At 42.8% G+C, this 24753-nt stretch overlaps 1 protein-coding gene across 1 annotated transcript; it reads left to right on the top strand.

Moving 5' to 3' along the window:
* The first annotated feature begins 196 nt into the window (after positions 1-196).
* On the top strand, positions 197-24753 carry PSMD9 (proteasome 26S subunit, non-ATPase 9). The gene is made up of 6 exons (XM_038574961.1): positions 197-419; positions 3888-3990; positions 8383-8594; positions 10799-10900; positions 22645-22733; positions 23087-24753. The coding sequence occupies exons 1-6, from the start codon at positions 282-284 to the stop codon at positions 23112-23114; spliced, it is 672 nt and encodes a 223-aa protein (XP_038430889.1). The 5' UTR covers positions 197-281; the 3' UTR covers positions 23115-24753.

Here is a 24753-nt window from a genome sequence, read left to right as displayed (position 1 = left end):
AAGCAAATGAGTCACCGAGGGAGAGATCATCCTGTTCTGGCTGGTGACAGACCTGGAACCCATTCCTCCCCAGACTGGTCTTCCCTAGTCCCCAGAACACTTGTCCCGGCGGGGTGTGGCTTCCGGGCGCCCCGCCCCCAGCAGGCCCCTCCCCCAGGTCAGGCTCGCTGACGCTCGAGGAAGTTTGGCCCGCGGGCGGAGCCGTAGCCACAGTCTCTTCCGGCGGCCGCATCCCGGAAGCCGGGGAGCCTGGTGTCCCGCATCCCGCGCCGAGGTCCAGGATGTCGGAGGGGGAAGCCAGGCAGGGCGAAGGCTCCCCGCAGGCCGGCGCGGTGACTGTCAGTGACATCCAGGAGCTCATACGGCGCAAGGAGGAGATCGAGGCGCAGATCAAAGCCAATTATGACGTACTGGAGAGTGTGAGTGGGGGCTCGGGGCTCCTGAGCGGGCGTGGGGGGCAGCCTGGGAGAATGGGGAGGCCGGGGCGGCCTGGGTTTGAGCGCTCAGCGGTGGAGCTCTCGCTCCCTGGGAGGCCCAAAGCGCGGCAACTGCGGCCTCTGTCGGCAGTAGGCGGTAAGCAACTAACGATAGCCCCTGAGAACGACTGGCCTAGTATAGCAAGCGTTCGTGGAGCTCTTACCCGGTGTTGGGCGCTTGGGGGCTGTTTTAATTGCGTTACGTGGTTAGCTCCTTTAACCCTCGCAGCAACTTTTTGAAGTGAGTTCTACTATTCCCCCCATTTTAGGGATGAGGAAACAGAGGCGTTACTTCAACCTGCCTCAGGCCACAGAGCTAATAAATTGTGATAATCACCACCATCGTTGGTGCTTGTTGAATGTGTACCAGAAGATCTGTGCTTTGCTAACTCACTTTACGTCAGAACTTCGTAAACTTTCATTATGTTTGGCAAGCACCTGGAGATCTTGTTAAAGTTCAGTTTCTGATGAGGACGGGGCGCGGAGGTGCAGATCTATTTCTAGCAAATTCCCAGCGATGCTGATGCTACTACTCTAAAGACCGAGCTTTGAGTGACAAGTAAGGGAACTGAGGCCCAGGGTGAGGCAAACCCTTGTCTAGGGTCATGTAACCAGAAGTGGCTGTGGTGGGGCTATTCCCAGGTCTGTCTAGCCCCCAAACTGGTAGTTTTTCTTATGCCAATTAGTGTAGAACCACAAATCAATTTGCAGAGGAAGAATAAATTAAATACATCCTATATAGGGTGAATGGATGCAATGCATTTTAGGTGATGAGAGTAAAATCCAAGCATCAAAAGACTAGGGTATCATGTTGCAGGGTGCTGATTATTATGCCTGAAGGGTGCTGGTTTGTGTGTATGTTATATCATGAAATCCACAACCACCTTGTGAAGTTTGTATGTTACCCAGCTCAGAAAAGAGAAGTCACTTGCTTAGAGTCACAAAATGAGATTCAGATCTCAGGCCCGTTTAATCCAGAACTTGTGTTTTCAAGCATTATGCTAACAATTTTCCAAACTTTACTTTTTACCTCAAGCGGGATGCTATATCCATAATATCTCCTGTACTACTATTCCCTTGGTATTTTTCTTTATATTGATTCACTTTTTTACTTAAATATGTTTGTCTTAAGTGAAAATTTTGTAACTTTACAGCATATGAGAAAGGGATTTTTTCCCCTCCCTTTAGCATAAGGTAAAAATGCATACCAAGGTGATATGTTTGTTCCTTTTTACTAGCTACAGTTATAGGCTGAAAGCTTTTAAGCCTGAAGCCCTCCTCTGTGATTGTTTTTTTAAAAAGGAGGGAGGAGCTAAAACCATAAATCTTATAGAATAAAGCATAGGAGTAAATTTTTGTGATCTTGGGTCAGGTAAAACCTCCTTAGATGTGATGCCAAAATCACAAGCAATGAAAGAAAAAGTAGATAAAATTTATCAGAATTTAAAACGTGTATCTCAAAAGACATATGTCATATGTCATCAGAGAAATGCCAATTAAAACAGCCATGAGGTACTACTACACATGTGTCTAAGTGGCCAGTATTCATCACAGTTCAACTCCGGATGCTGTTGAGGATGTGGGGGAACTCTTGATTCAGAGCTGCAAGTTTCTTGCAAAGCTAAACATTCTCTTACCATACCATCCAGCAGTTGTGCTCCATGGTATTTACCCAAAGGAGTTTAAAACATGTCTACGCAAAAATCCTCATGATGTTTCCAGCAGCTTATTTCGTAATTGCCAAGACTTGAAGCAACCAAGATGTCTTTAACTAGGTGGATAGGTAAATAAAATGAACCTCTAAACAGTAGACTATATTACTCACTGCTAAAAATAAATGGGCTAGTGAGCAATGAAAAGACCTGGAGGAACCCCAAATGCTTATAAGTAACTGAAAGAAGCCAGTCTGAGAAGACTGCATCTGTAGGGTTTCAACCAGAATCTGGAAGGGGCAAAACTGTGGAGACATTAAAAAGATCAGTGGTTGCAGGGATCCAAAGTGATGGAAGGGATGAATAGATGGAGCACAGAGGATTTGTAGGGCAGTGTAGGTATCCCATATAGGATTGTAATGATGGGTACATGTCATTATACATTTGTTCAAACCTGTAGAATATAAAACTAAGAGTGAAGTCTAAGGTAAACTATGGGCTTCAATAGGAAATGGTAGGTATAACCCAGTGGCTTCCAGAAAGAAAGGGAGAGAAGTGAATGGAATCCCTCATCCCAGTACATATATTCCCTGGGCAGCTTTCCTCTATGCTGACTAATAATTCAGCCATGATTTATTACTTTTACATGTATTAATTTCCTGGAGCCCCCATAACAAATTACTACAAACTGGGTGACCAGAGTGATGGAAATTCATTCTCTCACAGTTGTGAAGGCCACAAGTCTGAAATCTAAGCTGTCGGCAGGGTTGGTTTCTCCTGGGGGATCTGAGGGAGAATCTGTTCAGTGCCTCTGTCTTATTTTCTGGTGGTCACTGGCCATCCCTGGCTTTGGTGGTCTAACTCCTCTGCCCCTGGTCACATGATCTTCTCTGTGTCATGGATCTCCCTCAGGAGAGGGGAGATCTCAACCAAGGGCACCCGGATTGTACACGGCACGACTGAGATTCAAATCAAAGTCTAACTGACTGGAAACCCTCTGCCCTCCATCACAGGACGAGTTTCATTGCCATTGTGCACCATCCTCTGACTTAATGTAGGAAAAGACTTTAAAATGTTAAATGTGTCATTTTATTTTATTTTATTTTATTTTATTTTATTTTATTTTATTTTATTTATTTTAAATGTGTCATTTTAGATAGGGAATACGTGTGCATGATCAAAATTCAAAAAGACTACAAAAAAATAGAAAATGAAGTCCCTCTGCCTTCCTTGTCCCCTAGCCACCCAATTCCTTCTCCCAATGGCAGTTGATAACAGTATGCCCTTCGAGGGATGAAAACCTCTTTGAAATCCCTTTTAGATCCCTTTTTACTTTCAGGAAGAACCAAAGTCCTGCCACAGCTGGATGCTCTTTGGGGCTTTCACTCCCCTCTGGGTTTGAAGGCCACCAGCCAGGTGTCAGCTGCTTTTGGAAGGAGGGTTTGGAGGAGCCCAAGAGGCTGGCCTTGGGGATGAAGCTCAAAAGAGTCTTTAGTTTTATCTGCACTGTCTGACTTAAAAAGAGGAGCACAGATTGATGTTACTTGTGTTATTAAAAGTCAGTAAAAAGAAAAATAGTGTGTCGTCCCCCTGACCACAGAGGGTGGTTGTGGGAGCATTTGGGGAAAGTACGTGGCCTGTACTGTGTGATCAGTATGTGGCAGCTTTCATTCCTGTCGCCTTTATGATGGCTGCAAGGGAAAAAAATGTCTTGAGGACTTCATACCTGTGAAATCTTAACCATGTTTCTTCCCTCTAGCAAAAGGGCGTGGGGATGAATGAGCCACTGGTGGACTGCGAGGGCTACCCTCGGTCAGACGTGGACCTGTACCAAGTCCGAACTGCCAGGCACAACATCGTCTGTGAGTGGTGTGCGTGCAGCCAATCCCCAGCCTTCCAGCAAGGGAGGCTGAAGGCACATAAGCATGATCTTACTATTCCATATTCTCTGCTTCCTTCTCTTCTCCCCTGATGGGATTAGCTCACTGTCCGCATCCAGGGACTGAGTGAGGGAATGGGTTGGCCTCTAGGCTTCTAAAATTTATGGTTTCATTTTTCATTTTGTTCTTAAAGACTTGACTTCACTGTGGAAACTTTTTCAAAGTGATGATAGAAACCGGAGTCAAAAATTTGGAACTCCTGGGTGGCTCAGTGGTTGAGTGTCTGCCTTTGGCTCAGGGCGTGATCCTGGGATCGAGTCCCACATCGGACTCCCTGTGAGGAGCCTGCTTCTCCCTCTGCTTATGTCTCTGCCTCTCTTTCTGTGTCTCTCATGAGTATATAAATAAAATCTTTAAAAAAAATTGCTTGCAATCCTGATCAAACTAGTTATGTGTTAGGAAATGCATCTAGCTGGTAAGGATAGTGCCCTGACTGCGGTCACTCACACAGGAGCCTTCAGTGCCTCAGTATAGACATTTGGAGGGAAGCAGAGCAGGGCTGGCTGTCAGATCCCAGGCTGTGCCATCCTTTGGACATGTTTTCCAACTTTAGGGTCACCATGTCCATGCACCAAGCAGGAAGGAAGGGAAGGACGAAGGTGGGAAGGGGAGAAGGTCCTTTGCTGCCCAGGACTCTCCCTTTAAGAAACTCTCCTGTAGATCCCAGCCCCGCCTTGTTGCACTGCTTTCTGCTTTCACTTCCTAGGCCTCTCTGCCTGCAAGACATGTTGGGGTATGTACTCCATGGTGGTCATATCACTATCCTAAATAAAATCATTTATTTGTTTATAGTTGAGGAATAAGTTGTACGTAGCAGTTGGGTAGTATATTAGTTTTCTGGTCCTATTGTAACAAATACCCTAGACTAGTGGTTTCAAGTGTCACAAATTTATTGCCTTATAATAATCAGAGATCCAAATGGGTATCACTGGACTAAGATCAAAGTGTTGGCAGGGCTGTGTCCCTCTGGAGGCTCTGATAAAGAGCCCATTTCTTTATCTTTCCCTGCTTCTGGAGGTGCCTGTGTCCCATGGCTCGTAGTTCCTCCCATTTCCAAAGCCAGCAGCTGTACCTCCCAACCTCTGGTCCCACCATCTCACCTCTTTCTCTCACTGTCTCACTCCTGCTTTCACTTACAAAGACCCTTGTGATGGCATTTGGCCCCCTGCCTGGGTAATCCAGGATGATCTCCCCAATCAGTGCCCTGGACTTAACCACATCTGTAAAGCCCCCTTTGCCATGGAAAGTAACATTGACAGGTTCTGGTGGCTACCACAAGAACATGTTTGGGGGCTTTATTCACCTCTGCCATGGGTGGGCAGCTGGCAGCCTCTACCACAAAGTCTTATTAGAGGGGAATTTATCATGCACATTTTCCCCTCATTGACCTCTGTTTTATGTGTTTGAATCTTGATTCCATCTGCAGCATGTTTTGATTATAAGGCCGAGCTTCCTTCTGGAGGCATAAGTAGTTACCATAGGAGTGAGATACCTCTTGAGGTGCCAAATGTTCCGCAAAGCTGCAATATAATCATAGAACAACATCTTAGAGCATCACTTTTCCTTGAAGATTTTGGGAAAGGAAGCATACCATTTTTGTATTGAAACAAGTGGAAGATACAGAGTAGGGAAGAACCATGTCAAGACTGGAGGGAGGGGATCCCTGGGTGGCGCAGCGGTTTGGCGCCTGCCTTTGGCCCTGGGCGCGATCCTGGAGACCCAGGATCAAATCCCACGTCGGGCTCCCGGTGCATGGAGCCTGCTTCTCCCTCTGCCTGTGTCTCTGCCTCTCTCTCTCTCTTTCTGTGTGTGTGACTATCATAAATAAATAAATAAATAAAAATTAAAAAAAAAAAAAGACTGGAGGGAAATTTGGGGGCTTTTGGTTTAACCCTCAGACTCCCCAGGGATGTGGCCTGCTTTCTTTGTGATTTAGGATTCTGGGGGAAATTTGAGAAGCAGAGCCTAATGTGTGAGAGAGAGCACTGGCTTATTTTCTTCCAGATGTTTACCCTGATGTTCCAACACCATTTATTAAGTAGCCTATTTTTTCTCCATTAATTTGAAATGCTAGCAGTATTACATAGGAAATTTTCAGACATATTTAGGTCTCTTAGTTTTTTGCATTGTTCTGTTGATACATCTCCTTGCTAATCACACTTTTTTTTTTTTTTTTAAGTTTATTTAGTAATCTATACACCCAACATGGGGCTCGAACTCACAAGCCTGAGATCAAGTCTCATGCTCTTCCAACTAAGCCAGCCAGGTGCCCCAATATCACATTATCTTAATGACTTTATTATATTTAAGAACCTGGTTGATCAATTCTTATTGATCTTCTTTTTGTTTTTTTTAAGTGAACTCATGAGCCCGAGATCAAGAGTTGCACACTCTGCTGACTGAGCCAACCAGGCACCTCTCTTGTATTTTTAAAAATGGATTCTATTTTTTAGAACAGTTTTAGGTTTACAGAAAAATTGGAAAAATAATACAGAGAGGTCCCACATAGTCTGGACTCAGCTTTTCCTTATTATTAATATCTTACATTAGTAGACTGCATTTGTTACAGTTGCAAGTTCGTTTTTTGAAATAGGCTTTGGAAACATTTTGTTTAGGAAAATAAATTTTTAAAAAAAATTTTCGTTAGAATTGCAGTATATTGAAAGTAAAGTCATTCATCCTATCACTGGCAGCTGTGTGTTGGGTGCTTCCTGTGTGCCAGGCATTATGGAAGGTTCTGAGGGTTCTCATGGAGCTTACTATCCAGAGGAACTTTTCTAGTCAAAGAGTGACTATATATTACACATCGACACCATTTTAAGTGTTCCTGCCCAGTCAGATGTCTCTACCTATTCAAGTTTGGGAGTTTTGTTTGTTTGTTTGTTTAAAGTAATCTCTATATACAAAGTGGGACCTGAACTTAACAACCTCGAGATCAGGAGTCAGCGTGCTCTGCCAACCATGGGCCCAGAACCATGGGCCCAGATCTGGGTTCTTTTCTTGTATCTATCTGCTCCTGTGGGTTGAGTACCAGAGTCCCATTATATCTGAGGGCTTCACCTTTGCTCCAAGATGATAGGGGCAGAGGAACCAGGTCAGGTAGCTGTGCATGCCCACAGTCAGGGCATCTGGAAAGTCCAAAAGTCTGTGCCCCACAAACATTGGACATGGATTGGCAGGTAGTGTCAGTCGACAGCTCTGGCCTCTGAAACTCATCAAAAATGTAGCTTGTGAGTGACCTAGCTTGAATAGAGGTGTGGGATCCACAGCACTAAAGAAAATTGTTTTTAGGTTTAGAAAGTTGTCAAAATGTCAGCCACTGTGCTAGACTGGCCTGCAGCAATAACTTACTGGACTGGTGTGATTCTCGACCTTTTTTTTTTTTTTTAATTTATTTTTAGTAATCCCTACACCCATCATGGGGCTTGAACTCACAATCCCAGAGATTAAGTCTCGCATGCTCTTCCTACTGAGCCAGCCAGGGGCCCCAGTTTGCTACATTTTGAATTAGCTATCAGAACTGAAACAAAGTCAGAGAATTTTACCTCCAAATTCCTAATTACCAGCTCTTCTCCTGTTCTTCCAGACCAAACATCACCTGCCATGTGTTAGTGGACTTAGGCATCATTTTTCCTTGTGGGGCTGTTAGGAGAAAAGTGAAGTCCTTCTTACACCCAGCTCACTTCACTGATTTGCATGGCCACCACACTTGCCCCTTGTATGCATCTGAGGTGGTGGCTGTGGATTCACCACAGCAATTTCTTGCTTCCGTTTACCTTTTCCTTCCTCCCTCCCTCCCTCCCCTCCCTCCCTCCCTCCCTCCCTTCCTCCCCTCCCTCCCTCCCTTATTTCTTTCAAGATTTTATTTATTCCTGAGAGACACACAGAGAGAGGCAGAGGGAGAAGCAGGCTCCCTATGGGGAGCCTGATGCAGGACTTGATCCCAGAATCCTGGGATCACCACCCCAGCTGAAGGCAGACACTCAACCACTGAACCACCCAGGTGGCCTTCTGCTCACCTTTTCAAGTCTCAGTTGAAACAGTGTTGCCTTTGGGAAGTCTTTCCTGATCTCCTAGACTAGCAAGGTCCTGTCCTGGCTGTCTAGCCCTCGGCAACAGTAATCAGATGTTAGTAATTACTTGTTCCTGACCTCTTTCCCTAACTAGACTTTGAGCTTCGTGACGGTGGCCCCCGTCTCGGCCACAGGTTTGTCCTCAGCCTCTAGTCCAGTGCGATCGAATGTGGGAGTCCTGAATTTGGGAGTCCTGTGTCTTCAGCTGGCTTCCTTGTTCCCTAATGTGGCATTCTCCCAGGCTTACAGAATGATCACAAGGCAGTCATGAAGCAGGTGGAAGAGGCCCTACACCAGCTGCATGCTCGAGACAAGGAGAAGCAGGCTCGGGACATGGCCGAGGCCCATGAAGAGGCCATGAGCCGCAACTTGGGCCAGAGTGAGGACCGCAGGCCCCCTCAGGCCTTTGCCAAAGTGAACAGCATCAGTCCTGGCTCCCCTGCCAGTATTGCGGTAAGCCAGAACTCCACCACCTAAATCCACACCTGGAGGGTATTATGGGTCTGGTAGCCTTGGGGTGGGGTGGGTGGGGCAGGACCGTGGATAGACAGACCCAGTGTCTGTCCATGCTGCAGCTTGACTTTACCCACTTATTTAGCAAATACTGACTGAGCCCTGGGCTTCCCAGCCCTGTGCTGGGGCCAGGTTTTAGAGAGGAGTCAGCCCCTGCTGCCCACTAACCTGGTCAGGGAGAGGCCTGAGACCCAAGGGAGAAGGTGATAAATATCCGACAGGGGGAAAGGATCTCTTTTTGACTTATTTTAGCCAGGCACTGAGTACTAGACAGGAGAAGGACAACTGTAGCTGCCATTTACTGCGTCTTTGCTTTGCACTGGCTGTATTGCCAAATGAATTCTAGACCTTACCTGGCATGTTTTTAAGTTCTAAACAGCTTTATTGAGATACAGTTCACACACTATAAAATTTACCCATTTGAAGCATACAATTCCATGGTTTTTAGTGTCTTCACAGAGCTGTGCATCACTATAAGCAATTTTAGAACATTTTCATTATTCTTTTTTTTTTTTTTTTTTTAAAGATTTTATTTATTTATTCATGAGAGACCTGGAGGGGGGGGGCAGAGACACAGGAAGAGGGAAAAGGCTCCATGCAAAGAACCTGACGTGGGACTCGATCCTGGGTCTCTAGGATCACACCCTGCGCTGAAGGCGGCGCTAAACTGCTGAGCCACCTGGGCTACCCCTTTTTCTTTTTTTAAAGATTTTATTTATATATTTATTCATGAGAGACACACAAAGAGGCAGAGACACAGGCTGAGGGAGAGCAGGCTTCCTGCAAGGAGCCTGACACGGGACTCAATCCCAGATCCCAGAATCACACCCTGGGCCAAAGGCATACGCTCAACTGCTGAGCCCTCCAGGCGTCCCCATTTTCATTATTCTAAAAAGAAACTTTACTGATTAGCCATCACTCCCTCCCCAACCCATCTCCCCCAGCCCCTTGCAACCACCAGTCTGCTTTCTGCTTCATATAAATAGAATCCTATATGACCCTTATGACTGGCTTTTTCCACTTAGTATCATGTATAACAGAACATGTATCTCTATTTCTTTTTTATGGCCAAGTAATATTCCATTGTGTGGATATATCACATTGTTTTTTTATTTTTTATTTATTTTTTTATTTATTCATGAGAGACCCGAGAGAGAGAGAGAGGCAGAGACACAGGCAGAGGGAGAAGCAGGCTCCATGCAGAGAACCCAACGTGGGACTCGATCCCAGGTCTCCAGGATCATACCCTGGGCTAAAGGCAGGCACCAAACTGCTGAGCCACCCAGAGATCCCCTATCACATTGTTTTTATCCATTCATCACTTAATGAACATTTGGTTTCTGTCTTTTGGCCATTATGAATAATGCTACTCTGAACATCATGATCAAGTTTTTATTTGAATATGTAGTTGATATTTAATCCTACAGCCACCTTCTAGGGTAGGCACTAATCTTAACACCTTTTATCCACTAATAAAGCTTCTAAGACCTGAAGTAACTGGTGCCAGGACACATAGCTCCTCATCTATGGAACTGGGTCCTGAATCCAGGTCCTGCCAACTGACTTTAATGATTACAGGATGGTTCTATATGAGCTTTGTTTTACTTCTCTATCCACAGCTCTAGCACAGAGCTGTAATAGGCCCATGACAAATATTAGTTGAAGGAATGAATGAATTGTGATCTGTGTTCTTAGGATGAAAGGGTCACACTATTCCTGGGTCAGCCTGGTGTCTGTGCATGTGGGGACTTGTAGAGCAAAATTGCCTAAATTCTGACCCCTGAACAAAATAGGCCCAGATTAGCCTGTCTCTTTTCGCCCCTGACCCCAGAAGATAGCATTTGGCTTTTCCCCACATTCTTTAAGGCCTGTACAACTGCCAGCTTTTATCAGACATCAGATAGAACTGGCCCCCTTTTACTAGATCGTCCTAGAAGGAATCCCCGGGAGCAGGTGACCCAATTATCTACCACCTCCTCCTGTGTGAGGTAGCCAAATCCCTGACCTCTTTGCTTTGTGCCTACCACTCTTCCCAGTAGAAAACAAGCTGTTGGCCTGGACATTAAATTGGATATGAAAGGGTAAAGAACACCAGAAGCACATTTAACCTCTACCCTGATTTTCTGTTTTTCTTCTCTCTTTAGGGTCTGCAAGTGGATGATGAGATTGTGGAGTTTGGCTCTGTGAACACCCAAAACTTCCAGTCTCTGCATAACATTAGCAATGTGGTGCAGCACAGTGAGGGGGTGAGTTGGAGGTCACATCTGGTCAGTAACCCTAGAATTGCCAATGCCAGGATTGTCTCTGGGGTCTTTCTTTGCGGCCTTCAGAGAGCTGTTGCTCAGGCACAGGGCCTTTGCACTTGCTGTTCTCTCTGTCTGGAATGCTTTTTCTCCCTTATGTGTATCCCTCATCTTGTACAAATGACACCTGGGCTAGGCCTTTGCAGCCACCCTATATAAATACCCTTTTCCTACTTCCTATCCCTTCTTTCATTCAACAGTGTTTCTCAGGGAATCTTTTCACTTTCACATGCCTTGATCTTTTGTCCTGCTGCATGGCACTCCGTTGTAGGAATGTACTCCAGTTTGTCCGTCCCCTGCCTTATCAATGGACATTTTGGTTATTTATGGTTTTATTCTAGCATGAACAGTCATATATCCTTGTTCACAGATGACTTTTTTTTTTTTTTAATTTATGATAGTCACAGAGAGAGAGAGAGAGAGAGGCAGAGACACAGGCAGAGGGAGAAGCAGGCTCCATGCACCAGGAGCCCGACGTGGGATTCGATCCCGGGTCTCCAGGATCGCGCCCTGGGCCAAAGGCAGGCGCCAAACCGCTGCGCCACCCAGGGATCCCAACTTTTTTTTTTTTTTTTTTTTTTTAAGATTTTATTCATTTATTCATGAGAGACAGAGAGAGAGAGGCAGAGACATAGGCAGAGGGAGAAACTCATGAGAGACACAGAAAGAGAGGCAGAGACATAAGCAGAGGGAGAAGCAGGCTCCTCACAGGGAGTCCGATGTGGGACTCGATCCCAGGATCACGCCCTGAGCGAAAGGCAGACGCTCAACCACTGAGCCACCCAGATGTCTCTACGGGCAACTTCTTGATATAAATACCAGAAAGTAAAACAAACAAACAAACACCCCAGAAAGTAGAATTATAGGCTCTCAGTGTATTATGCACACTTATAATAGGTAGTTCAAAAAAGTTTTGCTAATTTGTGTCCTGACCAACATTATGAGTGTACCATATCATCAGTAGTACTCTGTATTACTGATCTTTTAACATTTTTGCTAAAATGACATCTTGCATTAATTTGTATTTTTCTGATTACCAGTGAGGTTGAGTATCTTTTTTTTTTTTTTTTTTTTTTTTTTTTTTTTTTTTTTTTTTTTTGAGTATCTTTATTTTATATTTGGATTAATGTTCATATTTTTGTTTCTGTGGATTGTCTGTTTATATTTTTTCCATTTTTTTAATTGGGCTATTTGTCCTTTTAAAAAAATTGATTTGTTGGAATTTTTAAAAAAGGATTTTTTTTTTATTTATTTGAGAGAGAAGGGGAGAGAGAGAGCTTGAGTACAGAGGGAGAGGGAGAAGCAGACTCCCCACTGGGCAGGGAGCCGGCAGTGGGGCTCTATCACAGGACCCTGAGATCATGACCTGAGTTGAAGGCAAATGCTTAATCGACTGAGCCACCCAGGCACCCAAATTTATAGGAATTTTTTTAACATACTCCAGATACTAAACCTTGGCCTGTTTTCATGATATATATGTTTCTCCTGATTATCTCTTTGTCTTTTAACTTATTTTATGGTGACTTAGAAAGTTTGGTTTTTTTTTTTAAGTTAGTTAACCATTTTGTTACATTTGTTAATATAACAAGGTCTTCCCAGCCAAAACCATACCTGAGAATTTAAAGAAAGAAGGGACAGTGCACAGTAGCAAAGCACTATTCACACAGTAGTACCTTAGAACATGATTCATGTGCAGTTTGACAATTTCAATCCTTGGAAATATAATAAGGGTTGGGATTCAAAATTGGCTGCAATCCACCAGTTTCTGGAATAGTATGCCTTTAAATAGCATTTCTACCTGATCACCTCAGCTCATGGCTCAGGAATGTAACTTTCACAAAAGTTATCTTGGCAAAAAGATCCACACTTTGCAGGAGAAACAGGGACTCAGAGTCCATAGAAATTATCTACAAAAGTTTTTCATTCCCAAATGAAGTATTCAGTTTGACAGTAATTCTTGGTTTGTCTTGCGCCTGCTCAGCTGTTTGGCTGCGTTGCTCATCCATGTGTAACTCTTTGGAAGGCAGGCATTAGGCTGAAACATAGCTGGCTGGTACCTGTGCCCCAGCCAGTTGTCAGGCCTTCATTCTCACACTGACACCTTCACCAAGTCTGCACTTGCATGGAGGAGGTTCAGGAGTTTGATTTTGCCAGATTCATCAGTTTTTTGCTTTATGGTTTTTGCATTTTGTGTCTGCTTAAAGAACTTCTCACGCTTTTATGGATTTGTTTTTAGTTTTTCTTTAATCCATGTGGAATTGATCTATTTATTTTTATTTTTTTAGTGAAGGGAAGAGAGAGAGGCAGGGAGAAGGGCAGAAGGAGAGAGAATCTTAGGCAGGCTCCATTCCCAGCATGGAGCCCAACACAGGGCTTGATTCACAACCCTGAGATCATGACTAGAACCAAAATCAAGAGTCAGCCGCTTAACCACCTGAGACAGCCAGGTGCCCCAGTCTTTGATTATTTCTTATACAACAGTTTTGAGGTATAATTCACATACCATACAGTTTCCCCATTTGGAGTGTCTAGCTCAGGGCACTGGGCTGGCTCAGTCTGTGGAGCATGTGACTCTTGAGGAGTGAGTTTGAGCCCCATGTTGGGTGTAGAGATTACTTAGAAAAATAAAATCTTAAAGAAAACCCTGCATAGCTCCATCGTTTTTAGTATATTCATAGAGTTGTACATCTATTACCACAATTAATTTTAGAAACATTTTCATGACTTCAGAAAGCAGCTCCATGCCCATTAGTGATCACTGCCCCTTCCCCCTACCCACCAACCCCTTAAGCACTAAACTACTCTTGGTCTGTATGGATCTGCTTATTCTGGACTTTCATATAAATGGAATCACATAATACATGATATTTTGTGATTAACTTCCTTTGCTCAGCATCATGTTTTCAGGGTTTGTCTATGTTGTAGCAGGTGTCAGTACCTCATTCCTTTTTATGGCTGGGTCATATCATATTGTATGAATATACATTTTACTTATCCATTCATCAGTTGGTGGATATTTGGTTTGGTTCCACTTTTTGGCTATTGTGAATACTTTTGTGAACATTTATATACAAGATACTATGTAGACATTTGTTGTATATACAACAACTTAGTATATACCTCATCTGGAATTAATTTTGTGAATGGTATCAGGTAGGGTACCCCCCCCCAAAATGGATAGTAGTTGTCCAGATACTATTTAGTGAATAGTTAATACTTTACCCACTTATTTATATCTCCACCTCTATTATCTCTCAGATTCCTATAAGTGGAAGTCTTTATTCTGTTTCATTGGTCTGTTTTGTACTAAACCTTCCTGGGGTTCTCTGGAACAAATCCATTTGTTCTTTGTCAGCTTCTTTTTATTTTTTATTTTTATTTATTTTTATTTTTTATTTATTTATTTATGATAGTCACAGAGAGAGAGAGAGGGGCAGAGACACAGGCAGAGGGAGAAGCAGGCTCCATGCACTGGGAGCCTGATGTGGGATTCGATCCCGGGTCTCCAGGATCGCGCCCTGGGCCAAAGGCAGGCGCCAAACCGCTGCGCCACCCAGGGATCCCTGTCAGCTTCTTTTTAACCTGTTGCCATAAAGGGTGTATTAGTTATTTATTGGTAAGTAAAAAAATAAACTTACTGTAAACTTAGCAGCTTAAATTTATTATGTCTCACGGTTTCTGAGGCTTGGACATCCAGGAGTGGGTTTTAGCTGGGTGGTTCTGGCTCATGGTCTCAATGAGGGTGTAGTCAAGGTGTTGGAAGCGGCTGCCATTATCTGAGAGCCTGACTGAGGTTAGAAAATCTGTTTCCGAGATGCCTCACTCACATGGCTGTTGGTGCATCAATTCCTCATGGCTCGGGCCCCTCTGTACTGCTGCTGGAGTGCGCTTGCAGCATGGCGGCCACTTCCCCCAGAGCGAGCAGTCCAAGCGAGAGCACAGAGGAGGCAGTGGTGTCTTCTTTGACCAGGTCTCTGAAGACATGCATTATCACTTCTACTTCATTCTGTTCATTAGAGGCGACTCACCAAGTCCAGCCCACGTTCAAAAGCAAGGGAATCATTAGCCTTTACATCTTGAAGGAATATCAAAGAATTTATGGGCATTTTCTAGAACCACTAAACAGGGTGTCTATTTTCTCTACTTGCTCAGTTACCACTTGTCCACTTTCTGTTGGCTTTTTATTTTGGTGCCCTCTTTCATCTTTGCAGTCTCCTGCCATGTTATTTATTCGTCCTGTGGTGGTGGTCTTTTGTTTCCCCTTGGCTGTCCTGTCATCATGTTAGTGAGATTTGTAGAAGCAGGTTGGTTCTGTTATGTTTACCCAGAGTCTCGATTTTTCACTCCTTTTCCCTGGACTTCCTAGTGTAGTGGTTTGCTTGTGTGTCTTGTGTACTGTGGTGCACATACTTTTAAACTTGGCAGTTGTCTGGGCTCATTGTTACGGATTTGTTTTGTAAATATGTCTCTGGTTTTTTTGGGAGAGGTAATACACAGACACGTTTAAGACAGAACCAAAGAACATGTAATGAAAAGTCTCATGTCCTTCTGGGGTCAGTCTGTTCATATACCAGCATATAGAGCTATTGGCTATTAAAGTGTGATTTACCTATAGCAAAATTCACCCTTTTCAGTGTACAGTATTGTGAATTTTGACACATGTACATAGTCTGAGAACTGCCACTGTAATGAAGATATGGAGCAATTCTGTCATTCTCCCCCAAATGGCCTCATATCTTTTCATGGTTAACCCCTCCCCCAGCCTCCACCCCACCCAACCACCAATCTGTGCTCCATCCCTACAGTTTTATCTTTTCAAGAATGTCCTATAAATGGAACCGCACAATATGTATGGCCTTTTATTTTTTTAAAGATTTTATTTATTTATTTATTCATGAAAGACCCAGAGAGAGGGAGAGAGAGAGGCAGAGACACAGGCAGAGGGAGAAGCAGGCTCCACTCAGGGAGCCCGATGCAGGACCTGATCCTGGGACTCCAGGATCACGCCCTGGGCCAAAGGCAGGTGCTAAACTGCTGAGCCACTAGGGATCTCTGTATGGCCGTTTAAATCTGGCTTCTTTCACTTGGCATCTTACATCTGAGATTCTTCCACATTGTTGTGTGTATCTGTAGTTCACTCCTTTTTACTGCTCTGTAGTGATCCACTGTGTAGATAAATGTCAGATTGTTTACCCATTTACCAGTGAGGGACATTTAGGTTTTTTCCAGTTTTTGGTGATTAGTGATAACAGCTACTGGTTTTTAGTCTGTCTTGTCTTTTTTTTAAAGATTTTATTTATTTATTTGAGAGAGAGAGAGGAGGGGCAGAGGGAGAAGCAGATTCCCTATCAAGGAGGGAGCCCTATGTGGGGCTCGATCCCAGGATTCCAGGATTCCAGGATTCCAGGATCATGACCTCACAGACGCTCAACCAACTGAGCCACGCCAGTGCTGCTAGTCTGTCTTTTCCTTTTTTTAAAGATTTTATTTATTTATTCTTGACAGACAGACACACACACACACACACACACACACACACACACACACAGGCAGAGGGAGAAGCAGGCTCCATGCAGGGAGCTGGATGTGGGACTCCCATCCTGGGAGGGACTCCAGGATCATGCCCTGGGCTGAAGGTGGCACTAAACCGCTGGGACACTGGGGCTACCCCTAGTCTGTCTTTTCTAGTTAAATAGGTTATTAAGCTCTTCAGAGATCATGAATCCTTCTTTTTTTTTTTTTATTGAGGTATAATTGACATGTAACATTATATTAGTTATGGGCGTACAGCATAATGATTCATTATCTATATACGTTATAAAATTATACTCTCAGTAAGTCTAGTTAATATCCATCACCATAGTTACAGTTTTTTCTTCTTGTAATGAGAACTTTTAAGATTTACTGTTAGCAACTTTCAAATAGGCAATACAACATTATTATGAACTCTCATGTACAGCATGGTGACTGTAGTTAATAACATTATGAATCCTTCTTCACAAAAGTAGTTATTGAACGTTTAAGCAACAGCACCTTTCCTTCCAATGGAATTTCTTGGGGAATTCCAATGTATCAAACAGATAAAACTTGAGCTGCTGAGGTGGGGAGACCTTACCCCCTCAGGGCCTTGGATCCTCCCAGAAACAGAGTCCGACTTGAGAATCAAGGGTCCACTTTGTGACTTGAGAAAAATGGTAAAAAACAAAACAAAACAAAAAAATCCCCACCATGTTCTGTTGTTAGACGTTTAGGTAGTTTCCAATTTTATGGAAACCTGGAAATTAGTACTCTGGTAGATGAATCTCTTGTTTCTTTTGGTAACTTCCTAAAGCTGGGTTTCTATATCAAATGCATGTATTTTCAAAGGAAAAAAAAATCTTCAATTAAAAAAAGTCTTCTTTATTATAAACAACGTATATTTTATGGAGCTGTAGAAAGGAATGAAGTGCTGACATGCTATAGCATGGATGAACCTAGAAAGAATTTGTGCTATGTGAAAGAAGCCAGATACAAAGGACTGCGTATTTTACAATTCCATTTATGTGAAAGTGTCCAAAACAGGCAGATCCACGGAGATAGGAAGCAGGTGGGTGGTCATCAGCAGCTGAGTGAAGGAAGGAATGGGGAGCTACTACTAAGGAGTGCAAGGATCCTTTTAGGGGATGACAGATTCTTCATTCAGGTAGTGGTAATGTTTGTATGAATCTCAGAATACACTAAAACCCACTGCATTGTATATTTTATTTTATTTTTAAAGATTTTATTTATTTATGAGAGACACAGATTGGCAGAGACACAGGCAGAGGGAGAAGCAGGTACCCTGATGCGGGACTTGATCCTGGGACTCCAGGATCACACCCCGAACCAAAGGCAGATGCTCAATCACTGAGCCACCCAGGTGTCCCTATTGTATACTTTACAATTGATTTTACTGTATTTGAATTATATCTCATAAATAAAAATAATGCATTTTTAGGGTCAAACATTATACAGGGCAAAAGTTTTTGAAGAAAAGAACAGAAGTCCTAGGTCTCTTCCTCCTATGTACCTTCCCTGCTCTGTTTAAGTGCTGGGCAAGGTGCAGGCACTAGGGCGGCAATAGCACAGATAAACAGAAGGCCCTTGCCTCGCAAACACTTCAGCAAGGGAGACAAGAACTAATCAAACGTAATTATACACCCCCATGAGTATTATGAAGGAAAAGTTTGAGGAGGCTAGGAAGGCAATGACTGTGGTTAGGATAACATTCCCGAGGATGTGACCTGTGAGTGTTAGAAGTTGATCAAGGCCTGGGGTTGCCTGGCTGGCTCCATCAATGGAGCATGCAACTCTTGATCTCAGGGTTGTGAGTGAGCCCTGAGTTGGGTGTGGAGATTACTTAAAAAGATAAAATCTTAAAAAAAAAAAAAGTTGATCAAGCCTAGAGACTGGTAGCAAGATAAGGAGAGGAACCTTCCAGCAGGGTTGTGTCCCTGAGGGGAGAGGGCCAGAGAAGATGGTTGGAGCCCAGAGTAAGGAGGGAAGGGGTAGGTGGGGAGGAGGTAGATCTGGGAAGTTGGCAGGGAACACACCGTGTGAGGCCTTGTGGTACTGTCAAGATTTCATTCTTTTTTTACTGAGGAGCAGTAGAGAGCCATGCACACTTCCAAACTGAGGGTAACAGATGTAAGCAGCCTTGTGTCTTGGAAAGATTTCTCCAGATGCTAGGTAGAAAGCTGACTGGAGGGCTGACAGTTTTAGCACCCTGGTCAAGGGGTGATGGTGGCTTTGGTGAGTGGGCAGCAGGAAGTGGGTAAATTAGAGAGACCTTTAGGATATTAGTATATGGGCTTTAATATGGCACCCAGCCCATGTCAAGGATGACCTCTGGGTTTCTAGCTTGTCTAGGGGTATCATTTCTAAAACCAGAATCACATCAGTGTATCTCTCACATATTTCTTTCTTTCTTTCTTTCTTTTTTTAAGATTTTATTTATTTATTCATGAGAGAGAGAGAGGCAGAGACACAGGCAGAGGGAGAAGCAGGCTCCATGCAGGGAGCCTGATGTGGGACTCCATCCCGGGTCTCCAGGATCATGCCCTGCCCCAAAGGCAGGCACTAAACTGCTGAGCCACCCAGGGATCCCCCTCTCACATATTTCTTAAGTGTGGATGAATATGTCTGTAGTGATTGCTTTTTGAAAAAGAAGACAAACAAGACCTACTTTACATAGCATTCTGGATTCCGTCCCCCTTGAGGGGATTTCCAGGTGGGGTACCTTCTTCATTGTATTCCATTTTGCTTGGTATGCCATCTTTTATGTAACTAGCCCTCCATACCAGACATTGAGGTTTTATTTAATTAATTAATTAATTAATTTTAAACTAAGCGATTTTCTCTTTCTCTTTCTCTTTCTTTTCTTTTCTTTTCTTTTCTTTTCTTTCTTTCTTTCTTTCTTCTTTCTTTCTTTCTTTCTTTTCTTTCTTTCTTTCTTCTTTCTTTCTTTCTTTCTTTCTTTCTTTCTTTCTTTCTTTCTTTCTTCTTTCTTTCTTTCTTTCTTTCCTTTCTTTCCTTTCTTTCTTTTCTTTTCTTTCTTTCTTTCTTTCTTTCAGATTTTTTATTTTTTTGTTTTTTATTTTTTTCTTTTAAAGATTTTTAAATTTACTTATTCATGAGAGACACACACACACAGATCTTTCTTTCAGATTTTTTATTTTTTTGTTTATTTTTTATTTTTTTCTTTTAAAGATTTTTTTAATTTATTTATTCATGAGACACACACACAGAGAGAGAGAGAGAGAGAGAGAGAGAGAGAGAGAGGCAGAGACACAGGCAGAGGGAGAAGCAGGCTCCATGCAGCTAGTCTGACATAGGACTCTATCCTGGGTCTCCAGGATCAGGCCCGGGGCTGAAGGCAGTGCTAAACCGCTGAGCCACCTGGGCTGCCCATTTTTTAAAAGATTTTATTTATTTATTCATGAGAGACAGAAGCAGAGGCACAGACAGAGGGAGAAGCAGCCTCCCTACAGGGAGCTCAATGTGGGACTCAATCCCTGGATCCAGAATCATACCCTGAGCAGAAGGCAGATGCTCAACTGCTGAGCCACCCAGGCATCCCAACATTGAGGTTTTACCCTATGTTTGGTCATCACCAACAATGGAGTAGTGAATATTCTTGTCTTACATGAGGGTTTCTGTCAGAGAGATTTCTGGAGGTGGAATTACTGGGTCAAATGCAATGCACATTTACAGATTTGATAGATGTTGTCAGGGTGCCCTCCAAAAAGTTTGGATTAGTTCACATTTTCTCGAGCAGTGTATACGAGGGCTTGTTTCTTGACTCCTCTTGCCCATGCTCTTGGCAGTCTTATTCTTTGACCATCTAGGTGAAAAGTGGCATCTTTTTGTTTTTTTCTTACTGCTTTACTTTGTCAGATTTAGAGATTACATTGATAGATCTGCCATAATTTTTAAAAATTGTGATAAGATATATATAACATAAAATTTAACACTTGAACCATTTCTGTATGCAGTTCTCTGGCATTAAGTACATTCATATTGTTCTGCAGCCCCCTCCTCCATCCCCCAGCAGAACTTTTTCAACTTTCCAAACTGGAACTCTATACCTATTAAACACCAACTTCCCATTCTCCTCTCCCCAAGCCTCTGGTGATCACTAATCTGCTTTCTGCCTCCTTGAATTCACTTTCAGTAAAATCAGATGATATTTCTCCATTTGTGGCTGATGGATTTCACTTAGCATAATGTCTTCATGGTCTATCCATTTTGTGTGTGTCAGAATTTCCTTCTTCCTAAGGCTGAATAATACTCCATTTTGTTTATTCGTTCATCCGTTGATGAACACTTGCTTGGCTTCCATCTTTTGGCTATTATAAATAATGAACAGAGGTGTACAAATATCTGTTTGAGTCCCCACTTTTAATTCTTGGGGTGTATACCAAGAGGTTTAATTGCAGGATTATGTGGGGACACCTGGGTGGCACAGTTGTTTAGACATCTGACTCTTGGTTTTGGCTCACATTGTGATCTTGGGGTCATGACATCAGGCCTGCTTGGGGCTCCACACTTAGTGTGGAGTCTGCTTAGGACTCCCTTTGCCCCTCCCCTGCATGCTCTCTTTCTCTCCCTCAAATAAATCTGTGAAAAAAAAATAATTGCAGGATTATGTGATATTTCTGTTAGCAGTTTTTTGAGGAATAGCTATCCTGTTTTCCACAGTGATTACACCATTTTTCATTCCCCGTAGCAGTGCACAATATTCCAGTTTCTCCATATTCTTGCCAACTCTTGTCATTTCCTGTTTTTGGATAGTAGCCTTCCTAATGGATGTGCAGTGATACCTCATTGTGGTTTCTGATTTGCATTTCTTTAATGATTAGTGATGTGGAGCATCTTTTCATGTGCTTTTGGCCATTTGTTTATCTTTTTTGGAGAAATGTCTACTCTAGAATTTTTTGCTTATTTTTTAATTGGATTGTTTGCTGTTGTGAGTTGTAGGAGTTCTTTATATATTCTGGATATTAATCCCTTATCAGACACATAATTTGCCAATATTTTCTCCCATTCTCTGAGTTTTCACTCTGTTGATAGTATCCTGTGATGGACAAAAGTTCTAAATTTTAATGCACCTTATTTTTAAGTTTCCTTGGTATATATTCTATTTTAATTTTTTACATTAAAGTAATACATACACATGGTACAAAATATATATATATAAATATAAAAATATAAAAATATAAAATATAAAGTAATACATACACATGATACAAAGAAATATAAAAATATAAAGCCTGGGTGGCTCAGTTGGTTAAGTGTCTGCCTTCAGCTCAGGTCATGATCTCAGAGTCCTGGGATGGGACCCCATGTTGGGCGCCCCGCTCAGTGGAGAAGCCTGCTTCTCGCTCTACCTCTGCCCCTGCCCCCTGTTTGTGCTCCCTTGCTCTCTCAAATAAATACATAAAGTCTTAAAAAAAAAGATATAAAAATAAATGTCATCTTTTTTTTTTCATTCCAAACTCCTGGTGCTTCTCTCTGAAAGTAACCATTGTTAACAGTTTTTTTGGATATCTTCCAGAAAGCTTTGTATACATGAAGCAACAAATATGCCCTTTTAGTAGGTATATTCAGGAGTGCCTGGCTGGCTTAGTTGGTAGCATGCAACTCTTGATCTCAGGGTGGAGAGTTCAAGCCTCACATTGGGCATGGAGCCTACTTAAAAAAAAGAGCATAAAAAAATAAATGAATAAAATTAAACAAAAAATGTATATTCAGATGGGTTCATACTTTGCTCGTTTTGTTTTTACTAAAACGGCTTCATTCACTATCCTATATTTGACTAATACCTTATCAAGGGATGTTTTGGGTGTTTTCAGTTTTTGAATTTATAAACAGTCCCAGAAGTAACACTTTGTTCATATATTATCTTGTACTTTTGTAAAATGTATCTTAGGCGCCTTTTAAAAAAAATTTTTTGGAGAGATGTGTTTGTCCATGAGGATAGTACCAATTCACAACCCCATTGGGGGGGTGTCATGTCCCCCACACTCTTGACAACTGCAGGATTACGCTTATTAATATAAGCATACTTACCACTCTGACATGCAAAAATCAGTATCTCGGCATTTTAGTTTGAATCTCTTTTGAATACTAAACAGGTTGACTATAAAATGAGCTTATTTTCCTTTCAGAAACCCCTCAATGTGACAGTGATCCGCAGAGGGGAGAAACATCAGCTTAGACTTGTCCCGACCCGCTGGGCAGGAAAAGGACTGCTGGGGTAAAGTATCATTTCTGCTCACTTACACGATGCCCTGTCAGTTTTCACTTGAGTGTTTGTCAGCCATAAAGCTCTGGGGAGGAGGTAGGGTGGCTACTGGGAAATGATGGTATTCCCCAGATTGCCTGTAGAAACTCCTGATAAGTACTTGAAGCACAAATGAGATTGCAGGTGTGGGGGTAGAAGGAGCCCTGGTCACTCATTCTTTCACTAACTGGGCATTCGATTTAAAAGACAGAGAATGCAGGTGAATCACTCAGAGGGCTCACTTTTTGGTCTTCTGATTGGAGCCACCAAACTTATGTCATTTCTTTTCTTTTCTTTTCTTTTTCTTTTTTTTTTTTTTCTTTCAGCTGCAACATTATTCCTTTGCAAAGATGATTGTTCCCAGGGAACAGTAATAGGAAACCATCTTCCCTTGCCCTGGATGTGGGTCTGGTGGGAATTTCTTCCTTCTCTTCTCTCCCGGAAGCTTAAGGATTTGGAGGAGGCTGGAAGCCTGGACTTTTGGGTGATGGAAACGCTGTGGCCTTCCAGTGTAACCTCTTGGGATTAAGGCATTGTTAACTTGATTTGTGCTTGGCATCTTTTGCGAATTAGGCGATGGCCCTAAATGGGAGTTTTCTGGATTGTGGGGAAGTGGGTGGGAGTTATTCTGGCAGGTGTTGATAGGACGTTATTCTTTAGATTTTTCCTCCTGAATAAACACAGGTTTCAGTGCTGATATGAAGATGTTATCACCCCAACCGAATTCCCTTTTAAAAATTTTTTTATGTAAATTAAATTTAGTTAACATACGGTGCCAAATGAATTTCTTGTGAACCTCCAAACCAAAGCTCTGACAGGAGTTAGAACATTCTTATAGAGAGTTGGACAGGGACACCTAACTGGCTCAGTCAGTGGAACATGTGACTTTTGATTTTGGAGTTGTAAGTTCAAGCCCCATGTTGGGTGTAGAGATTACTTAAATCAAATCTTGAAAAAAAGAAAAAGTTATACAGAACAGGGGCACCTGGCTGGCTCAGTGGGTAGAACATGCAACTCCTGATCTTGGGGTTCTGAGTTCAAGACCATCCAGGGTGTAGAGCTTACTTTAAAAAAAAATTTGGACAGAACAAACCAACAGTGGTTCTGAAGTCAGGATTTGACCAACACTTCAAGAACATCATCCGTTAGTGAATGGGGTTTGCAGCATCTGCATTTGCATTATGGCACTGCTGCTCTGGATACAGAAATTACATCCTCAGCAGCTCTACCTCCCGGGCACATCGCTCCCTTGAAGAATAGGGAAAGCCAGGAGGCTCCCCAGGTAGCCCCCCTGAGGTGTCAGCTTCCTCCTCTATAACTCACAGGAGAGCAGCAAGCTCCCTTTGCTTCTGGAATAAAAAACATTGCAAATTATCTTCTAATTTGACCTTTTTAGTTGAACCTCCTGGTCATCCCCTCAAATCAACAGTAGTTTGTAAACTGCCAAGGTGTGCTTGATTGCTGACGGGACCAGCAGTGTGTGCATACCTGACTCCTTAAACTTGCTGATTCCTTCTTCCTTCCTTTTATTTTCTCTCTTTCACAGGGCCACATGGGTTTCAGTGATTCTTAGTGACCCTGTGTTTTACTTTCTCCCTTCACCGTATCACTATTTTTTCCCACATATCTTGCACATCACTTTCTATTTCAGAGGAAGGATGGCCCATTCTGCTGAGGCATGCCAGTGTTCCTTGGGAATGGATTTGCTTAGGTTGAATACAGAAACTAGGTTGCCTTGACAGGAATCAATACTTGGGCTCTTGCTTCCAGCCATGGATTCTCATGCTTAACTGGAAAGCCTTCATGTTGAGTATCTTCCCCAAAACTCTACCCTAGCAGTGCATCCACATGCATTCCCCCCTTACAGACACAGACATGCCATGCGTACCACTCTTTGCTGTTTAAATTGTGTGTGTGCGTGTTCTGATTCCAAGTATTTTCAAGTCTCTTTTTATAAGCCCCAGATTATAATAAACACAGCTTGCATCATCCA

The sequence above is a fragment of the Canis lupus genome, chromosome 26, assembly GCF_011100685.1.
Source record: "Canis lupus familiaris isolate Mischka breed German Shepherd chromosome 26, alternate assembly UU_Cfam_GSD_1.0, whole genome shotgun sequence".
In the NCBI taxonomy this organism is placed as follows: Eukaryota; Metazoa; Chordata; class Mammalia; order Carnivora; family Canidae; genus Canis; species Canis lupus.
Note: the sequence above shows the minus strand (reverse complement) of the source record. Positions and strands in the feature narration are given on the sequence as shown.

Bases quoted from the DNA above. Each gene is read 5' to 3' on its own strand.
- PSMD9 (XM_038574961.1), top strand. From the start codon at position 282: ATGTCGGAGGGGGAAGCCAGGCAGGGCGAAGGCTCCCCGCAGGCCGGC. The intron at 8,595-10,798 runs GTAAGCCAGAAC...TTCTCTCTTTAG, and splicing joins GCTCCCCTGCCAGTATTGCG to GGTCTGCAAGTGGATGATGA. The intron at 22,734-23,086 runs GTAAAGTATCAT...TTTTTCTTTCAG, and splicing joins GCAGGAAAAGGACTGCTGGG to CTGCAACATTATTCCTTTGC.